The 18,252-nt window shown below is 38.8% G+C and overlaps 1 protein-coding gene across 3 annotated transcripts in view; it reads right to left on the bottom strand.

Moving 5' to 3' along the window:
- Positions 1 to 9,852: 9,852 nt before the first annotated feature.
- The window catches only part of SYT9 (synaptotagmin 9), a 66,408-nt gene continuing 58,008 nt past the window's right edge, over positions 9,853 to 18,252 (bottom strand). The window contains exons 5-8 of one of the 3 annotated variants that reach the window (XM_085063053.1): positions 17,104 to 17,275; positions 16,382 to 16,511; positions 15,662 to 15,818; positions 9,853 to 14,666 (exon numbers count right to left, since the gene is read on the bottom strand). In XM_085063053.1, coding sequence (XP_084919179.1) covers positions 15,711 to 15,818; positions 16,382 to 16,511; positions 17,104 to 17,275 — 410 coding nt within the window. In that variant the 3' untranslated portion in view covers positions 9,853 to 14,666; positions 15,662 to 15,710. Of the gene's footprint in view, positions 14,667 to 15,661; positions 15,819 to 16,381; positions 16,512 to 17,103; positions 17,276 to 18,252 lie in introns of those variants that run through there. The other 2 variants (XM_085063054.1, XM_085063055.1) reach the window with 2 other exon arrangements.

Here is an 18,252-nt window from a genome sequence, read left to right as displayed (position 1 = left end):
GACCTTGGGACTGTTCAGCCTGGAGAAGAGAAGGCTCCAGGGAGACCTTCCAGCAGCCTCCCAGTGCCTAAAGGGGCTACGAGAAAGGTGGAGGGGGACTTTTTACAAGGGCTTATAGTGACAGGACAAGCAGTAATGGCTTTAAACTGACAGAGGGCAGGGTTAGATTGGATATTAGGAAGAAACTGTGAGGGTGGAGAGGCACTGGCATAGGTTGCCCAGAGAAGCTGTGGCTGCCCTATCCCTGAAAGTGTTCAAGGCCAGGTTGGATGGGGCTCTAAAGAAACTGGGATAGTGGAACTGTGACAGGGGGGTTGGAACTGGTAGATCATTATGGTCCCTTCCAACTCAACTTGTTCTATAATTCTGTAATTCTATGATCTTATGATTCTAACCTACATATTGAGTGGTTAAAATTTTGAGGCGGCAGGAATTGCCTGTGGTTCGTAATAGATCTGACAGAGACCATTAACACTTTCCTTTGCAACCATCCAGTGATTCTACTTCTTTTCTGATATCCATGGCTCTAATATATCCCTCCAAAAAGGATGGTTGACACAAGTTAATAACATCCTTAAACAAGGATTTAGTTTTTTAATACTGAACAAAAAGAAGCACTGCATGCTTTTGTTAATATCCTATGTGTTCTGGTCCTTGCATTTTATGTATAAAAATAAACAAACAGGTTAAGCAACACCATGTTAAGCAACTTGTTGGCTTTTTATTTTGTAAGTTGAAGCACATATTAAAACGGGTTTTATTTTTCCTCATTGTAATCAATGGTAATAATCCCAGTAGTCTTATTAAGTGCAAGAACTGGCCAGAAAGCTGGTTGTGCCTGAGTTAAATGAGAGTACAATAGACTATTTCAAGAATTTGGAGCTTACTTAAAACATCTGTTATTTGGGGACTTTGTTGTTTGATTTTGATTTTGTTTTTGGTTTGCTTTTAATGAGATAACATAGTGCAGTCATTCTTTGCATGAAAAGAGCACTAAAACTTGATTAAAATATTTTAATGAGTCACTGAGGGACTGTACAAATGCCTTCATATGTTAGATTATATGCAAAAGGGAGGACTGTACCATGCAAACTCAGTGCTCTAAATCCCAGTATAAAGCTGTAAAAGGAATTGTTCACTGCAATTAGGAAGCAGCAACAATTGTTTGAGAGACAGAGACTCCAAGTTAGTCTAGACTGAAGTCCTTCTTGCAAACCTAATGGAAAGCTTCCATCAGAGATTAGATGGAGTCAGCAGCACTTTGTGGTTTCTCAGCAGATGGCCAGAAGGTGTCCAAAAGTTAAATCTGAAAGAAGGGCTCTAATTCTGCCATTTCAGAATTCTGACTGTGACAAGGTTGCAGCACTGCCTGAGAGAACCATGGACTCTGCCATGTGAGCTCTGTACCCACCAGGCACCTGAAACTACAGAAACTTATAAAGATACCGACAGGAAAGACAAAGTTTATTGGAAGACCCAAATTCAAAAGTCATAGATCATGTGAAGGTCACATGAAAATTTCTTGAGGTCTAAAAATGACTAATATGGATGAGTTCATTTACTCTGTCATTCTGAACTCTGAGATTTCTCCAAATACCTTCTCAGAAACTAAGTGAAAGCTGAGATGCTCATCCAGTGTCTTGGTCTACCTTGGTTTTAAGGAAAAATTCTGAACATGTAGCACTGATGAAAAAAATAAGTGATATTTTATGTCATTAATAACCAGAATGCATTTAAAAGTATAAAGAAGGCATTTGGATGGAATTGAGGTGCCCAAATCCAAAGCTGCAGCTTTGAATCTTTCAGTGCTATTAATATATTTATGTGAGATTTGCAAAACAATTAGATCTGTGAGATGCTAAGGTTTTAAGTAATTTATCAAAACTGTATGTGGAGAATCAGTGTCTGAAGAAGACCTGGATATCCAGTTATATCTTATATTAAAAAGATAATGAACAAAATACAGAAAAAGCCTTGGACTTCAGCAGACTGGATGTCTGCTGGAAATACAACAGAGAGGAAACAGTCCTGGAGATTCCTGACTGTACACTGGCAAATCTTGCTCAAGTAATAACTAATGCAGGAAATAATGTAAAATGGTAAAAATTCTCTAATAAAATATAGTATTTAGTTTTATAAGTTTGCAAGTATTTTTAGGATTTATTTTATTAGTGTTCTTTGACATTGTCAGTTATTTAGATAATCATACTTGTAAAAAATTTTAAAGATTATAACTTAAATGATGTTTATTATGTTATGTAAATGTGCCCTTTTGAAATGTTTTTTAAAATTTTATAGTGGCTTATTTACAACTGGGAAAATGTAATGATGGGTTATTAAAAATAGATCTCCATTTTCTCTGACTTTGCTTTGGGAGTAATTCAAAGTAATAAGACAAAAATAATGGCGTTTTGTATTAATTATAAAACAAACTCTCACTCAATGCTCTTGCCTTTCTTTACCATTACTGGCACCCTGTCCACTTGATCACCCTGACAGAAACAAAACCATCTGATGGGATTTCAGCTGAAGCTGTGTGAGGCAACACAGGGTCTGACCTCAGTATAAATACCTCAGAACTTTCATGGACAGGCTTGGATCTGGAGCTAAACTCACAGATTAATGTCTTCTTTCAGTGGTAGGAAGCACCAGAAACAGGCTCACAGCTGTGACACTTGGAAATGATCTCTCCTTGATCCGCATTTCCCTGGTTATGTTTAAGGTTTAGAGCTTCAAACCCAGACATATGAATTTGTATGAATATTCACATTTGTATGTATGAGCCATGCAAAATTCATCCTATAATGATGTTATTCTAGGGGACATTTTCTAATGCATTGGGCAGGAACAAGGGCAATGATACTTCTTGCTGAGAAGATAAAACAAATGGTTGATCCTTTGAAATACATTTTGCTAGAGAAGATCTGATTAGTGGCACACATTTTGAATAAATTCTATGTGTCTGTAGGAGAAATACACTTCTAATGAAAAATATAAGTACCCAGGGAAAATCTTCTAAGTACATGCAGCCAAAGGAGTTACAGGAAGGCAGAGGAAGGAGGAAATTACTTGTAAAAGCAGGAATGAAGTAAAATTATTTTGGAGATGAGAAATAGATCTACACAGTACTTTTCTTAGCATTTCCCAGGATATGTCCTGTGTTTTTCATTTTATTGGCTTAAGGGAAATGCTTTTATATCCGGAACACAAACTGAGGCACAGAAGAGGAATGCCCAGAGTAGGTAGTGCAGAAGGAAATGTCAGGGACTGAAGGCAAAATGCTCATCTCAGATTGCATTCTTTTGTCTAAAAGAGATGCTGGAATTCATTCATCCAGTTCAGTAAAGCCCAAACCTTTATCTTTCCAAGATGTTGTTCAGGGCTTTTTCCTGAGATGCAGTGAATGACATGAGGACTCATGATGGAAAAGGGTCATCTTCCTTGACTGGGTTTCTTCAGTAGCCTCTGTATAATCAGGAGTGATGTCCTTCACTAAGGACAGCAGGATGTTGGAAAGTGTGTTTGTGACTGATGTAATTAAAAAATATAACATTAAGGGGAATTTGTTTATAGGATTACCTAGGAAGTAAAGGTTGTGGTTTGTAGTTAAAGACAGAGCAAAGGAAATACTGCAAAGCCCTGAGCCCTGCTGGTACATATTGGAATTGGGGCATTCCTTTGTACCCATGTCCAGCATGGTGGGCCACGCAGAATTAATCTAACATAAGCACAGACATCAGTAGAGGGATGAAGAAATCTTTACATTGGAGAAAAAGAAGCCTTTGTGTCAGAGGTGATCTGTATTTAAGACATTGCAGCATAAGGGAGAATATAGGAAAACTGTGGTCTCACACAGCTTGTCCATCAGCTTTAAGGCACTGATAATCTTAAGGAGGCTTTAAGAGCCCATCAGGGAAGGATAAGTGCCTCCTGCACTTCCTCTGGTGGTTCTTTCCACAAGATCCCCAGAATGGAACATTGAGTTCTCTGCTGACTCCCTGCAGAGCATCCCTGGCAAAACGCTGCTTCAGAGCTGTCACACTTGGCAAAGGAATTGTGTCAGTAGGTGGAAGGAGATCAAGAGGATACTAAGCATATTTTTAAGCTCTTGAAATACATATCAGCCCTTTGATTTTGCCTGACACAACCCTGGGTAGCACAAAGATGTGTGTTTCCTCTCTCCCCTACTGTCCTGTGGTTAGCAGATCAGAATGAAGAAATGGGATCAGAAGTTTTATGGGTGTCTGATGTGTGTCTGGTTGCAGGGGAAAAAAAAATTCCATTAGTGAAAGTCGAATTTGGGAAGTCTGGGCAAACTTTTAGAGCACAAAGGTTGCACTGCCAGAATGAAACTATGAAGGCAGATGCAGGTCGGAATGGTTGGTACCCATAAAAATCACCATTGCACAAAGGTTTGGGATTAATTGGCCTTTATCCCACTTACCTGAAGTGGATAAACAAGACTTGATTTTACCCCCTCAATTAACAACTTGGTAATTGTATTGCTTTCCATGAAGAAAGGAGAGAAAAGTCCCTGCTTGCAGCTTCGATCTCCATAGAAGAATTATGTTTTTCTTCAGTTATTCAATAAGCGTGGTAATTTTTCACTTGGGAACAAATTTTTGTAGGTTCCGGAAACTGGGAATCTGCACAATTCTATTTATGAGCAGGATTAGATGGTAATGATTTAATTGATGGTTGAGCATGCAGACAAACCATGCATAAAAGATCTTCTCAATAATTATATCTTTTCATGGAGCAACAGGTTTTTGTAATTTAGGTTCCAGACAGTAATTACAAACCAGATGCTATTTTAGGCACAGTCTGCAGCACACCCTTGGTACTTACCAGGAAATTCAAAACAAACACAAAACTACTGCTGGAACACTTGAGGCAGAAAGGTGAATTAAATTGAGGTAATGTGGTACCACACATGAATTGCTATAAGAGTATTGTATATATTATTATAATAACCTCTATCTGAGTTCACTGTCATGGAGCATGACTGCTTTATGTGGAATTATATTTATAATGTTTTGTGTTGAACCGCCTGTGCCAAAAAGTTCAGGTTTTCTTGCAGACCTAAAAATAACTGTGTGCCAATATTGGGTGCTTGGAGAAGAAGGGATGAATTGTTTCCTGCTTTGATGGTTTGGCCCTGATGGGAGCTGCTCCAAGAAGCAATCCCTGCAGCCCCTTGTCTACCAGCACCTTGCTGTACAAACATAATACACTGCTAAAATGGAGGCTTATTACCAAATTGTGAAAGCCATTCCTGTAACAGAGACAAAACTCTGAAATAAATGTGGGGTTTGCTCAGGCAACCAAAACAAATAATGCTTTACAGGTTTTTTGGGTTTTTTTTTTGCTTTGTCACAAGTAATTACCCTTCTTGAAACAGTTCACAGCAGGTTGCAAAGGACAAAGGAAATTAATACAGAGCAGTAAATCCAAATCTCCTTTCTTTAGAAGTTCTTTCTCTTAAGGACAGCAATTTAGAGTTTGCTGTGCCTTTGGTTTAGATCAAACTTCCAGAATGTTTTTCTCAATTAATTGTTGTTATTTGGACAGTTGGATAGTTGTGTCAGTTCCCCTGAATCCTCTGGTAACTCCTTTTATAAACACAGCTCTCTCACTTGTCTATTTGCTCTCTGTGTGGTTGAACATTACTTTGGACAGGTGTCAGAATGTTCTGACATCTCAGGTTGTGTTATGGCCTCAAACATTTTATTAAGGTACTTATTCAAACACCTGAAGACATCAAATGTTTGATGTCTTTAGAAACAGACATGAGTAGCTATTGATTTTGTGATTTGCTGTCACCTTGGATTTTGCAGCATTCATCAAAAGTGTTTCAGGCCTGACCATTACTATTAACTCATTAAATTGAAAACTGGCAACTTATTCTATCATGTCCTCATATTCTGCAGCAACCCTTATGTCCCTACACTCCTGGTCTGTTACCTGAACACAAAATACACACCTTTCTAATGAAAATGTTGTTGCTGTGAGGTGAGTGGCAGATGAAATGTGAGTAAAGATTGAAACAGCTTGTTACCAGCCCTGTCTGGGACTTGGGCTTCCTGGGAAAACTTCTGTGTGAAGAATGACAACAGTTGAATACATCTGTCCAGTAAAATTCACTGAGGAAAAGAGTGTGAGGGAAAAATTTTGAGGAAAGAAGGAGACAAAAAGGCAGATAACAGAAGTTAAAAAAAAAAAAGAAAAAAAAAATAATAGTTGACAAATAAAATGAAAATCCATCAGGCATAGACAACTCAGAAGTTATTTCTCTTTGCAATTGAATTTTCATGGCAAAGAGTCTCAGATCTTGCCTGAAAAGCTGCAGAACTTTTGAAGGTTGAGCTGAAATGTGCTGTTCTGCCTTGGCAGGGTGAGGGCAGAGAAGGGTGTTGGAGAGAATGGCACTCAGTTCTCAGGCAGATTGGGGGAAATACAAAACTAGCTCAGCAGAGCCCCACACCCAACCATAAAGATGCTCCTGATGAAAGGAAGGAATTGTCTTTTTTTTTAGTGATCTCAACCCATTATTTGGCAGTGTTTGGAACAGTGAATTTTAATTTAAAGTGGATTTATAGTAAAAGTAGGAGGAAATAGCTTCCTGTCCTTCCTCACCAAGCGACGATACAGCTCCAATGTCATGTCAGGAATTCCTTCTTCTGTTTCAATCCACTTTAACTTTTCAAGTAGTTTAAGCAGTGCAGAAAGGGAAGCAGTCTTGGGATATTTTCAAACAATTGGGTACAGATGCAAGAAATTAATTAATTTTGGGAAATCTGACAAAAAACCTTAGCTACCAATAGCAAAACTTATTTTTTGTTTATTGACCAAAATGGTACCTATATTTCTAATTGCTTCAAGCACAAGACTTTTAGAAGTCTTATCTGCAGTTCCTTTAGCTCCCCAGTTTTCCATAATTTCCGTAAAATTCAAAACAAGCTTTATTTCTTTGCAAGGTTTTAGTACTAAAATTCAAAATGAAGCAGAATATCTTTAAAAATGTTGTTTGAACTTCACAATTATTTTATGTGTTTGAATGACCTGCCTACCCTGGAAGCTGGTGAGACTCCTCCAGGGTACCTGAAGAGAGGGGACCAGGGCCAGACTTAGCAAAGATGTTCTGAGGACGTAATGTTCTTTTCCTGAGATGTGGTCTGTGTTAAACCCCTTTGAACTGAAAGTAAAATGCCAACATGTTTGGAGAGCTGAGATTTTGAAGTGAGGAAATAACAGTATCAAAGGTTGTTTTCTGGCAGAAGAAAGAGGTATTTCTGCTGAAACAGTAAATATTTGGAAATGAGTTTCACTAAAATATAAAAACTGATTGATGAGTTTGGATTTTTTTTTTCAGCTAAGTTATGGGATTATTCTTCAATTGTTATCCAGGTTTTTTAATATTATTTTATGTTGTGAATTATATATATATTTTTAAGACAGACAAAAGTTATTGAAAAGGGCCAAAACTGCTGCATTTTTACAACATGGTTCATAAAATAATGTTTAATTTTTGGGAGCTGACCTCTATTAATGTATTTTTTTAAAAATACTTTTGTGTTACCAGGAAATAAATGATATGATTACAGTAGCATTCTTGAAACAGAATTTCACTTGCTAAACTGAAAATTACAAAATAGAAGTTCAGGGTACATTTTTTTTCTTAATATTAAGAAATGGTTTCTCCAACAATAATATTTTTATTAACAGTTTTATCTTTGGGTGAGGATCTAACACTAGTTAGCTCATTGGCAATTCTGACACTTCTAAATGATTCTTTAATTAAACAGCTTTAGTCAAGCTCTTTGAACCAGTCTGTTCAGGCACTTCCAATGTTTTGGAACATTTACAGATTTTCCTATGTGTTGATATCATAACATAAATTCACAGAAATTATTTTGCCAGTTATTAAGTGGTTTAAGGCCATGACCTTTGGATGGTGTGGTGGGCTAGAGTGAAGTGTGTGGTTAATTAATAATGAAATGATCACTGCATAAGTACACCAAATATGAATTATTTGATGCTATTTAAATGGCAATATTAGAATACCAAGCAGGGAGATGAAAACACTGATACTTACATTAGACACCTCTGTTAGGGCCCACTGTGACAAACTCCAGTGACAATATTGTTAGAGGTGTATGGAATCAGTTCTCAGAACAACACGCCATGTGATTTCCTTCCATGGGAAGGTCACTCCTGGAGCCACAAAGTTTCCCAACAGGATCCTGGCTTGGGAAGCAGAGTTGCAGCCCTGTTCTGTGTCTGTGCTGCTTTCTGAGGTACTGATTTCTCTTTACCAGCCCATGTCCTCAGCTCTGCAGGGACATCATGCACTCCCACTCCTGTCACTTCAGGCGCTGCTTGCACTCTGCTGTGTCCTCACCAGGCATTCCCCCTGCAGAGAGTCACAGGCAACAGCCAGTAGAGCTTCTTACTGACAATGTTCCTCCCTCAATTTCCATCCCACTGCTGATTAGCTGGGCAGGATTGCAAGGCTTCTCAGGTTTAAGGCTATGGGGGATGCCTTGCTATTGATCAGGCTTTTCCAGTGAGGATTCTCAAACTTTGGCTTCTCACTTGCAGTCATTAATGGGCTGCTGCCATCACTGTCCCTTTTTGTCAAGTCTGTAGGCTACATATGAAGACTTGCAGGATGATTCTGCTGGAAAAGTATCTTGAAAGGAGAGATGTGTGGGCCTGTTTTGACAGAGGAAGAGGCTTTTGCTTGCTTATTAACCAAGAAATAGAGACATGCAAACCAGTATTTTTGAAAGACATTAAAAACATTTTGAAGTTCATTTTTGAAGTATTTTATGGGGGCTTATGGGACAGAGAGAGATAATTAGCACTACATTCACTGACAGGGACAAAATGACTATAGATGTGTCCTCTGTTAATCTTCCATCTCCCACTACCCCAGCACGCCTGCAGGAAAAACAGGAGTCTAGCTAGGGCCTAAAGGTGTTCCCATTATTAAGGTTAGTATCAACTTCAAAACTCCAGGCCTGTTCTCATTTCTTTTCCATGTGTCTGATATCAAATAGTCCCAAGAAGAGAACTGAACTAAATTAATTTCCTAGTGGCATGAACTATTGTTTTGTGCCTTGTTACATGTCAGCAGCTCTTGATTAATGTGGTGTGTGCAAGCAGGCCAGAGCTTCCAAATGAGGAGAGACTGAGTTTATCCCTACAGACACAGAGAGACTCCTACTTAATTAGAAGTCATGCACATGTAAGACTTGCTGAAGGATATGTAAGTTCAGTTGATGTGAAAAAAAAGACAGGAGAAAAGGGCAAAGGTGTTGTCTTTTTGGGTGCATTTTGTGTTGTCATACCAGATACATCTGTTCTGTATTCCATTTGTTTCTGGACTCTGCCAGAATGCCCCAGGAACTTCTCAGAGCTACATGTCAGGTGTTGACAGGAGGATTGCTAATTTTGCCAGCATGCCATGCTAAATAATTATTTTGGTAATTTAACACAATGTCACTTGATAGAAGCACTTCTGTAGATTCTTGATTTTCTTCTTCACAGTAAGCATAGATAAGATTCACATTTAATATGTCAAATAATGTTTCTGTAATGATGATTGTGGACATGGGATGAAACAAGCAGAGGGTTCAGTATCCAAACTCCCTAATCATGTTTGAGTGTGGTAAACTAACTCATACTAACACCTTTGTCTCTCTAGCCTCGTCTATTTTTATCACAACACAGTATCTATGGAGAAAAACTGAGCAAAAACTTTTCCAAAGTGTGTGCTGGCTTTCTGAATAATGAATTGAACTTTAATATTTATTAAATACAAAATAGTAATAAATTACAATTGCACAATTTCTTACAGAGTTTTTATTAAGATCAAAACTTATTTGTTCAGACTAGATTTATATAAATAAATCACAGTACATTTTTACTTGTGTTTAGAAGTTTGTAATACATATTACAAAATTAAGAATTCTTTTGTCCCTCAAACCATCACTGCGAAAGGAATCATGCATTATTTCTACTAAACGAACAAAATGCCCACCTAATTGAGAGAGCCTTGATACAGGTACGGCTCTACTCTCCAAAATTAGACATGAAACATAGAGATACCAGGACTATTTATTGAACAAGAAATAATAAAGTATAGTACAATGTTCATGTGTTATCAAAACCAAAAGTATACCAAAACAACACACCTCTCTTCACGCACCTTTGCGATGGGTATTAAAGATGACAGCTGGCCAGCATGCAACCGAGTAAAACATCTCCGTTTTACAATGTCTACGTTTGAGCAAAAGGAGGAGGAACTAAAAAACCCAGACAAAACAAACAAACAAATGAAGAGCCCAGATGTTTACAAGTCCTCACGTCCCCTTCTCCTCTGTGCCACACGTGCTGCCTTTGCTCAGCAGATGACACCTTTGCTGGGCAGTGCCACCACTGCCATGGGGATTAGTGCCCCTTGTGGACCTTCAAGGAGATGGATGTCCTCTCAGAGAACCGCAGGGTCCTGGAGAACTTCCAGCTGTGGTTCCTCGCCCAACCCACTGTATCAGAAATGAACTGCAAACACAGCTCTTGGAACAGCTCAGCCTTGGATGCTGAGGTGCCACTGGAATGCAGCAGGCACCTGGCACAGCTTGGCTCACATGCTGCAAGGCTGCCACTGCAGCACCAAATGGTTGCACTGATTGCAGTGAGATTCAAGGTGATGCTGACTCAAACTCTGTCCTGCTGCCATTCTTTGCAGCATAGGGGGCTTCTATTAAATTCTACACTGTCGTGGATTACTTTCTCTACATGCTTTTTCCCCCCTACTAGATAAGAAAGCCATTGTTTTCCCTGTTGATATTGAGATGTAATCATTTGGCAATGCACTGTTCTAAAGCGAAAAAAGCATTTAATCGATGACACGTCAGATGGAGTCACCTGATTTACTTTTTTTCTCTTCCTTCTGTTCAAACAAAATGCACTAACAGCAAAGTCATTTCAGACAGATTTCTAGCTGGGTCAAACAGATTTTTCAACTGAATTTTCTGGTCCCTGTTTATTGTTTGTTACTTTTAAACCATAAGTTTTAAGTTTTTTTTTAAAATTTCAGTTGCAGACATGTCCCCTCAGTGCTTGAATGTTACTAGGTGATAAGCACATAAATAAATATATCTGTTGTGTCTCTGACTTTGGATGCTTATGTTAATGTAGCTACATATCATATTAATATAGCTACATATCATGTTTGGTGTCTAAAACACGTGAATGAAACCAAGCCAAACCAAAGAATAAAAAACAACCCAAAAGCCTCCTGACAACCATCCCCTCAAGCCAAGAAGGGTGGACTAAAGTAACTTATTTTTCATTCTTTTGCATTGCCATGAAAATGTTGTTTCATTTTGTATCGATCCAGTAGTTTAATTGGACCTCTATGTAACAAGTGTCTCACATGTACTGTTTTTGTGGTTTATGGATCTGCTGGCATGGAAAACTGAGCCATGCAACACTGGTAAAAACAGTTTGAGCACTGGGTCTTTTATGCTACATGTTGGTTTTCTGTTCTGGTAGTCCCCGCTTCCCCAGACTGAGATGAATGTTTGTTTATCCACTGCCAGGGCTATTTACAGGGAAAAGCAAAACAAAAGAGAACAGAAATGCTTTTAATGTCTTGTGATTTCAGTGGAAACAGATAAAGAAATATCTGAGCACTCAGCTGCAGAAGAGTGGTTCTGTGTTTTGTCATGGGAATATCAGGCCACTGTCCATGGTACTTGGCCTCAGTGTCAGGAACTTGGAAGGTTTTACCATTGTCACTCATGGCTTTTTCACAGAGCAATGTCTGACACAGTGGCCTGTTATGGAAAACTAAGAGTAACAATTTAATAGCACATTGTTAAAGATCCAAATAGGATTAAAATCTTGCAGAGATGCATTTCTAAGGGATTTTCGCTTCTATTTTGGAGTTACGATACTTGTCAAACAGTAATTATTCATTCACAGCAAATAAGAAAACAAATGAGGGTTTCAGCTTTGAAATCACTCTTGTGAGTCTAGTGCTTATTTACTTCTGTGAATCATAGTTCAGAAGAGAAAGATTGAGCAGTACTGGGACCATAGTTTTCCCTGGTTTTCCAGCTGAGTTTGTAGCAGAATTATCTATCCTCTGTTCCTTCCAACAAGCTGTTGTATTATTGTAATACAGTCCAAAGAGAGCAGCAGTCTACTGGCCAACCAGAACCAGAACATCAAAATATTTCAGGTTTAGGGAATATCACTAGTTAAATGGAGTATAAAGGTGAAGAGTGAAGTATCCAAATATAGAAAATATCTATAATTCTGTAGATGCACTACTATGATAAGGCAGGTATTTATAAAAAGCACATAGTAATGCCACAGCCTGAGTAACAGTTTGCAATTCATGAGCAAAAATTAGGAGAATTCAATAAATTTAGGGTTTTTTCCTCATCCCTAAGGTTTTGAAGTCTGCTGGATTCCACTTTAAATGCTCACTGTCACAGAGATTTCTTTCCCTTTTTTAGTAGAACTGTGTTCAAAATAATTCTTTTGATGCCAGACCCTTGAGCATTAAAAAAACTGAGTATGGTAATAAAAAAAAAAAAAAGAACTGCAACCCACTGTCAATTATAATGATACCACTTTTCAGTGGATGTCCCTTTGAGCTGCTGGGGGGCAAATCCTAGAAAGGCTCCTGCACTTTTTCATGAACACCAATTGAGCCTGCTGTGTAGGTGTTTTCCACTTCCCAGAAATTGCCAACCCTGTAGTGGGAAAATATGCCTGCTCTATATTCTAGACAGTGATGCATGTAGAATGCTTTGTCCAGGAAATCAGAGAACTCCTCTCTAAAGGAAGAGCTCCTCCTTCTTTGCTCATGCCCATCTCCCCTTGTTGACTCCTGGGAGATGAGCCTGGGCAAAGAGTGCAGGATTTTGCCCCAGGTGAGGCTCATGCATGAACAGATATGCACCTTGTGTTGTATCACTGGCGTTCTGATGGGAAGCTTCAGCTGAAGGTGCAGTGAAACAGGTTTGCCATGGCAACGTTATTTTCATTCTTTTGGAAATGCCCAGTGGTTACACTCCTGAAATTGTGCTTGGGTGGGTTTGGAAGTGCTATTTAGTTTGCCTGGTATACCCTTGTCTGTGGTAGTTGTATTCTCCATGGCATGGCAAGGGATTTCTGAAAACCACTGTGCTTGCAGGACTTCTGATTTATAGCTGCAGATCCAAGATCTCCTGCAAGTTCCAAGCTATTCTTTACGCAATTCTGATTTTGTGGAAGATCCTCATTGATAGGTTATACAACTAATTTTTCAGACTTGGGGTCAAAATTTTAGAAATTTCTTCAATCTGTGCATGCGTATTTGTGTCAGCAAAGTTGCAGATCCAAAATGCTTGATGAGCATTCAACACATAGAAGATGTGAAGCAATGTGTGTGCACATAAACTCATCTGAGCTCTATTTAAAGAGCAGGGCTCCCTCTCTGTAAGTACATAGCAGACATCTGTATTGTACAAAATACCCATAATTTCCATTTGAATTTCTTAAACAAAAATTCCCACGTAAAAACAGGAGTCAAGTTCTCTGTAGAAAACACTGGAGGATGAGAGAACTCCATCCATGGCTAAATAAGTGGCAAAATATTTATCCCAAGGTCTCTTGCTTTGGGGCACAGATTTCATTATGTGACAGAATTCAGTGCTTTGATTAATTTTCTTTTAATGGTCAGAATTTACAATATACCATCACATAAAACAGCCCTGCTAATTCTACCACAAATAATAGGGGAAGTCCTGACAGGCACTATATATTTGGAACAGCATTTTCAAACGACATGGGAAGTGTGTGTTTGTATGATCCAGCATTGCCACCCAGGACATGCTTCCAACAGTTTGCAGTGTCGTGGACACAACTCAGAAACATTGACTGGAAAATCATTTACAAAGGTTGAGGACTAACAACCTCCATGTTATACAGATGGTTATCTCCTTTCTCAAAGAACATGCTGTCAATTACAAATACCATATGCATTTTGTTCTCACCCGGCAGAACTTTTTTACAGTTTTTCAGATTTGAAGGATTTCTGCAAGGAGCCATATTAATTTGTTTTCATGTAAGGTGAAGGGAGGCACCAGCTGAGACTGAGGATGCAACTTGTCATCAAAAAAGAAATATCTGATGGCAATCATTCTTAAAAAAAAATGCTTAGAAAGCTAACCATTCACAACACTGCACCTTTTTTGCAAATACAAGGACGATATTTGTTGCTGCTTCCCATATTTGTTGGTTTACATTGGTTTACATTGCTATCATTTTGCTTGTAAAACCTGGGTTATTCTACTGAACAGAAATGATGGCTTGAATTTGGGTAATGCTTACGACCATACAAATAATCTATCAGTAGCAGTAGTGTCAGCTGGAGAATTAATGCTACAAGTGGATAACATCACGCTATTTGAAACCAATAGCTCTTCACACAGTAGAAGACTGAGGGTCCTATTCAGCAAATATTCAGGGTCCTATGGCTGTGGCCACAGAGGTTCCGGAAGCTCTCGCTGAGTCTAATCCTGATTCAGGAACCAAAATGATATGCTGTGTATATATTTCTCTGCACAGCCTGGATGCGCTGGACACCCTCCCCCACTTGACTCCTGGGAAGGAAAAAAATATGTCTCTGTTTAGTTTTTAGTGACATGAAAAGCAATCCACAGTAATGAAATCTAAAGAAGTTAGCCAGGCATGTATGAAAAGAACAGGATGCCTGTGAAAAGGGAAGAGCTGTCAAAACTTAACTGTGGGCTCTGGCTGCAATGAAATTTATCAAAGAGGGAAGACAGGTTGGATATAAGGATGTTGACAACTTCTGCTACAAGACACTTCTTGTACTTTGGGCAACAGTAACCCTTACACTGCTCCCGTGTGCTGCTTCAAGCCTTTCCTACCAATGCTTGGCTATGCTGAAAGTTCCCAAATGGCCAGGCTGGCATTTCAAGGTGGCACTTCAGCCAGTGTCTACCCTGCCACTGAGGGCACGAGGACATGGGCAGAGCTGCCCCACTTTGTCCCATCCTCTCTCACTTGGGTGCTGGCAGCACCAGTGCTGTGGGAAGACATTGAGCCTTCCCACTGCAACATAGCCTGTGGGCACTCCCTGCTCAAACTGCCCTGGCACCCAGAACACTATTCCTTATGGACACAGGGTAAGCCTGTGGGATTCTTCCCAGCATGTAGCATCTTCCTGGAACTGCCTGTGGCCAGTGCTTGCAACCAAGTAGGGAAATCTTCAGTGGAACTGTTGTAATACAGCTGCACTCAGGTGCAGAAAGTAAACTCAGAGGGGCTGTGAACTGCCTGTCTCCGAGTATTAGTGCTGACAGCATCATTCCTGGCTTCATTTGGTACTGTGCTCTGTCCTGTCTTTCAACACTGGGAATAACACTGTGGCTATTGATAAAAAAGATACTTCCTTTTGACTGGGATTACTGCCTGACTTTAGCCCGTGAGAGCAGCAATAGGTGTAAGTCATGTTAACTTTAGGAAGCAATTCAGTTCGATCTTTGATGAATTTCTGTGTCTCATGAATCAGGATTAGTGTTCCCTGTATTGGGGAGAGGATTAGACAGAGGGATTAAAAGGACATCTTTACCCCACTGGACTCTGTGGAATAGCCCCTGAGGATATGGCTAAGAAAGAGTTCAACAGGAATGCCAAATTTCTGCTGAATAGGTTAAAAGGGTGAGGAAGCCTCTTCGGCAGCCATCCAAGCGCAGAAGACCTGCATAACATTCCTGCTGAATAGGGCCCTAAAGACAAAAAACAAAACAAAACAAAACAAAAAAAAACATAGGAACCTTGAAAAGCTTTTCTGATTGTGTCGCTTCTTATCAGTGCCTCAGATCTCCAGAGACACTTAAACATATTTTTTTCACTGCAGTTAGGCATCCTTTGAGATGTTCTAGTGCCATGGATGATATATTGTTACAAGAAAAGAAATCAAATTAGGTTGTTGTATATAAAAAAAGCACATCTTGATTGTTCTGTAAACAAGGTCCATTTTTTAATATCAATTATCAGTGAAAATTACCCAAGATCTTATTCAAAAAACAAAACCAAACCCTTGAGTGTATAATGTTTGGTGTTTTCATGTATATATATTTGAGACATCAATTACTTTCTGTCTCCCTAAAACTGAAAGGAGCAGACTTAACTTGCGTGTTATGCCTGAATTTTAACATCAGTGTTTCCAAGCCCTTTTCTAGGATATACTTCATGCATGTGGGTCTTGGGTTTGCTCATAAAATTTTATGCCACTTGGGAGAATATTCACGATTATTGCAAAGGGGAAAGCAAGAAATCAAAGTCTTACCTCTACAAGAGGATGCCAGTGAGCGATGGGTTTCCGAGGGTACGAGAGCATTTCGTTCCAGTGGTCGCGACCTAGACTTTCTGCATCGTTGCCTACTTGACAAACTCCAATGACCTCATTGTGACCTACACTGTGAAAATGGTCCATAATATTTTTTTCTTAAAATTTTACCTTCAGAACCACACCATTTACATTTTTTATCAGAAACAGTGATCATGATTTTTTAAGATTAATTCTTGCCTGAAGAATATAATGCACTAGAAAATATGTAAGTTGGCTCTTTGCGTTTCCCGCTGACCAGAACAATTTAATATTTCCCCCCTTATAGCACACAAAAGGTTCTTTGCCTGTGTTCTGTAATTAGTTGCAAAGGCAAACAGGCTCTAAGACACAACTTTATAAATGGAACATGTGAGTAAACACCTAGCACAAATGTACAAACAGAACACCAGTGTGTGGCCTCTCTGATTAAATGCTCAGTTGCTTCAGCTCTGCTAAACACACATGCAGCTTACTTATGTCAGTTTTGGATACAAATCTATATTTTAAAATTTAATAAAGAAATTCTGCCTGAAAAATCAAAAAATTAGAGTTCAACATGACATTAATTCCCTGCTTATAGGGGAAAAAAATAATAACAACTTTCTTTCGGGATGCAAATCTAGTGTGCAAGATTTTATCAGCCAATATTTGATGCCATTTGACAGCTACAGGTATCTCACCGGTCATAATCCATAACAGCTATCGACAGGTTAATTTGGTCAATGTTTTCTGGAGGGACGTCAAAGACTATGGCTTCATTGTAAACGGGATTTAGGGTGTTCCTCTTGGTGGAAGTTTTTCTTTTCTTTAGCCGCCTTCCTTCACACATTAAAGAAACCTTCACGTAGGGATCTGTGTGGATCATAAGAACAGTGTGATTTTCTTTTGATGCTTTTAGGCAAACGTAAATGGAAAGTGAAGGGAGCAGACTCCTTGTATGCCCATACCTGCTGGCAGAATTAATCTCCTGGACCTGAGTGGAATTTGAGCTTCCCTGTTAGCATGAAAGCTTTACATGGTTGGCTGCTTATAATGAACAATTTAGGTTCAAGAAGCTCCTTTTTGTGTACCAACTTCTCAAAGGGTATTGAAATATCCACTGAAGCGTGTTATACATGACTATTTTATACAACAGCCTGTGTATCAGCCTATTTATAGCAGCCTAATTACTTGTTAGATTTGTAGGACAGACAGAAGATGACAATGTTTTTCACAATGGGATTTACTGATGTATAGTTAAATACAATTCAAAGTGTAACAATTAGTGGCTTATATTTCTCAAGAGAATTATGATTATTTTTAAACTCCTGAATGTAGCAAAAAAAAAAAAAAAAGCTATTTTTTTGTAGCTCCTTTCAGAGAGATTTATAACTCCCTGCTAGTATTTAAAAGTCATCTATGAAATCTTATTTAAATTAGTTTGTAATTTTTACTGTCGAATTTTGAAAGGGTTGCTGAAAGGCTTCTGGGATGATCACTGCTTTCTCTATATGCCAACAACAGCAGAATTGGCTCAGTGGCTCTTGGGGACTGTCAGAGAGGGTCACACTCTGTGTCTTTGCTGTAACAGTCTGCTGCACAAACAAATTCCCAGTGTTGGGAATGCATTTTGGCCAACTTATTCTACTCCAAATCACAGTGGCATTGGAAATAATGACCTTGCAGTCTTTTTGAGATCAACTTATCTTGAACTGTTGCTTGGAACTAAGCAAACTAAAACCTTTTATTTATTTCTCATAAACTCTTGTACTTGAGTGACTCTAGAGCTCAGAGTGCAACAACCCTCTTCTCAAAAATCATTCTGAGATTTGACAGTGTTAAATTCTGTG

The sequence above is a fragment of the Lichenostomus cassidix genome, chromosome 5 (genome assembly GCF_008360975.1).
Source record: "Lichenostomus cassidix isolate B80296 chromosome 5, HeHo_3.0, whole genome shotgun sequence".
Classification (NCBI taxonomy): Eukaryota; Metazoa; Chordata; class Aves; order Passeriformes; family Meliphagidae; genus Lichenostomus; species Lichenostomus cassidix.
The sequence above is the reverse complement of the archived record's forward strand: the minus strand, read 5'-3'. Positions and strand labels throughout refer to the sequence as shown.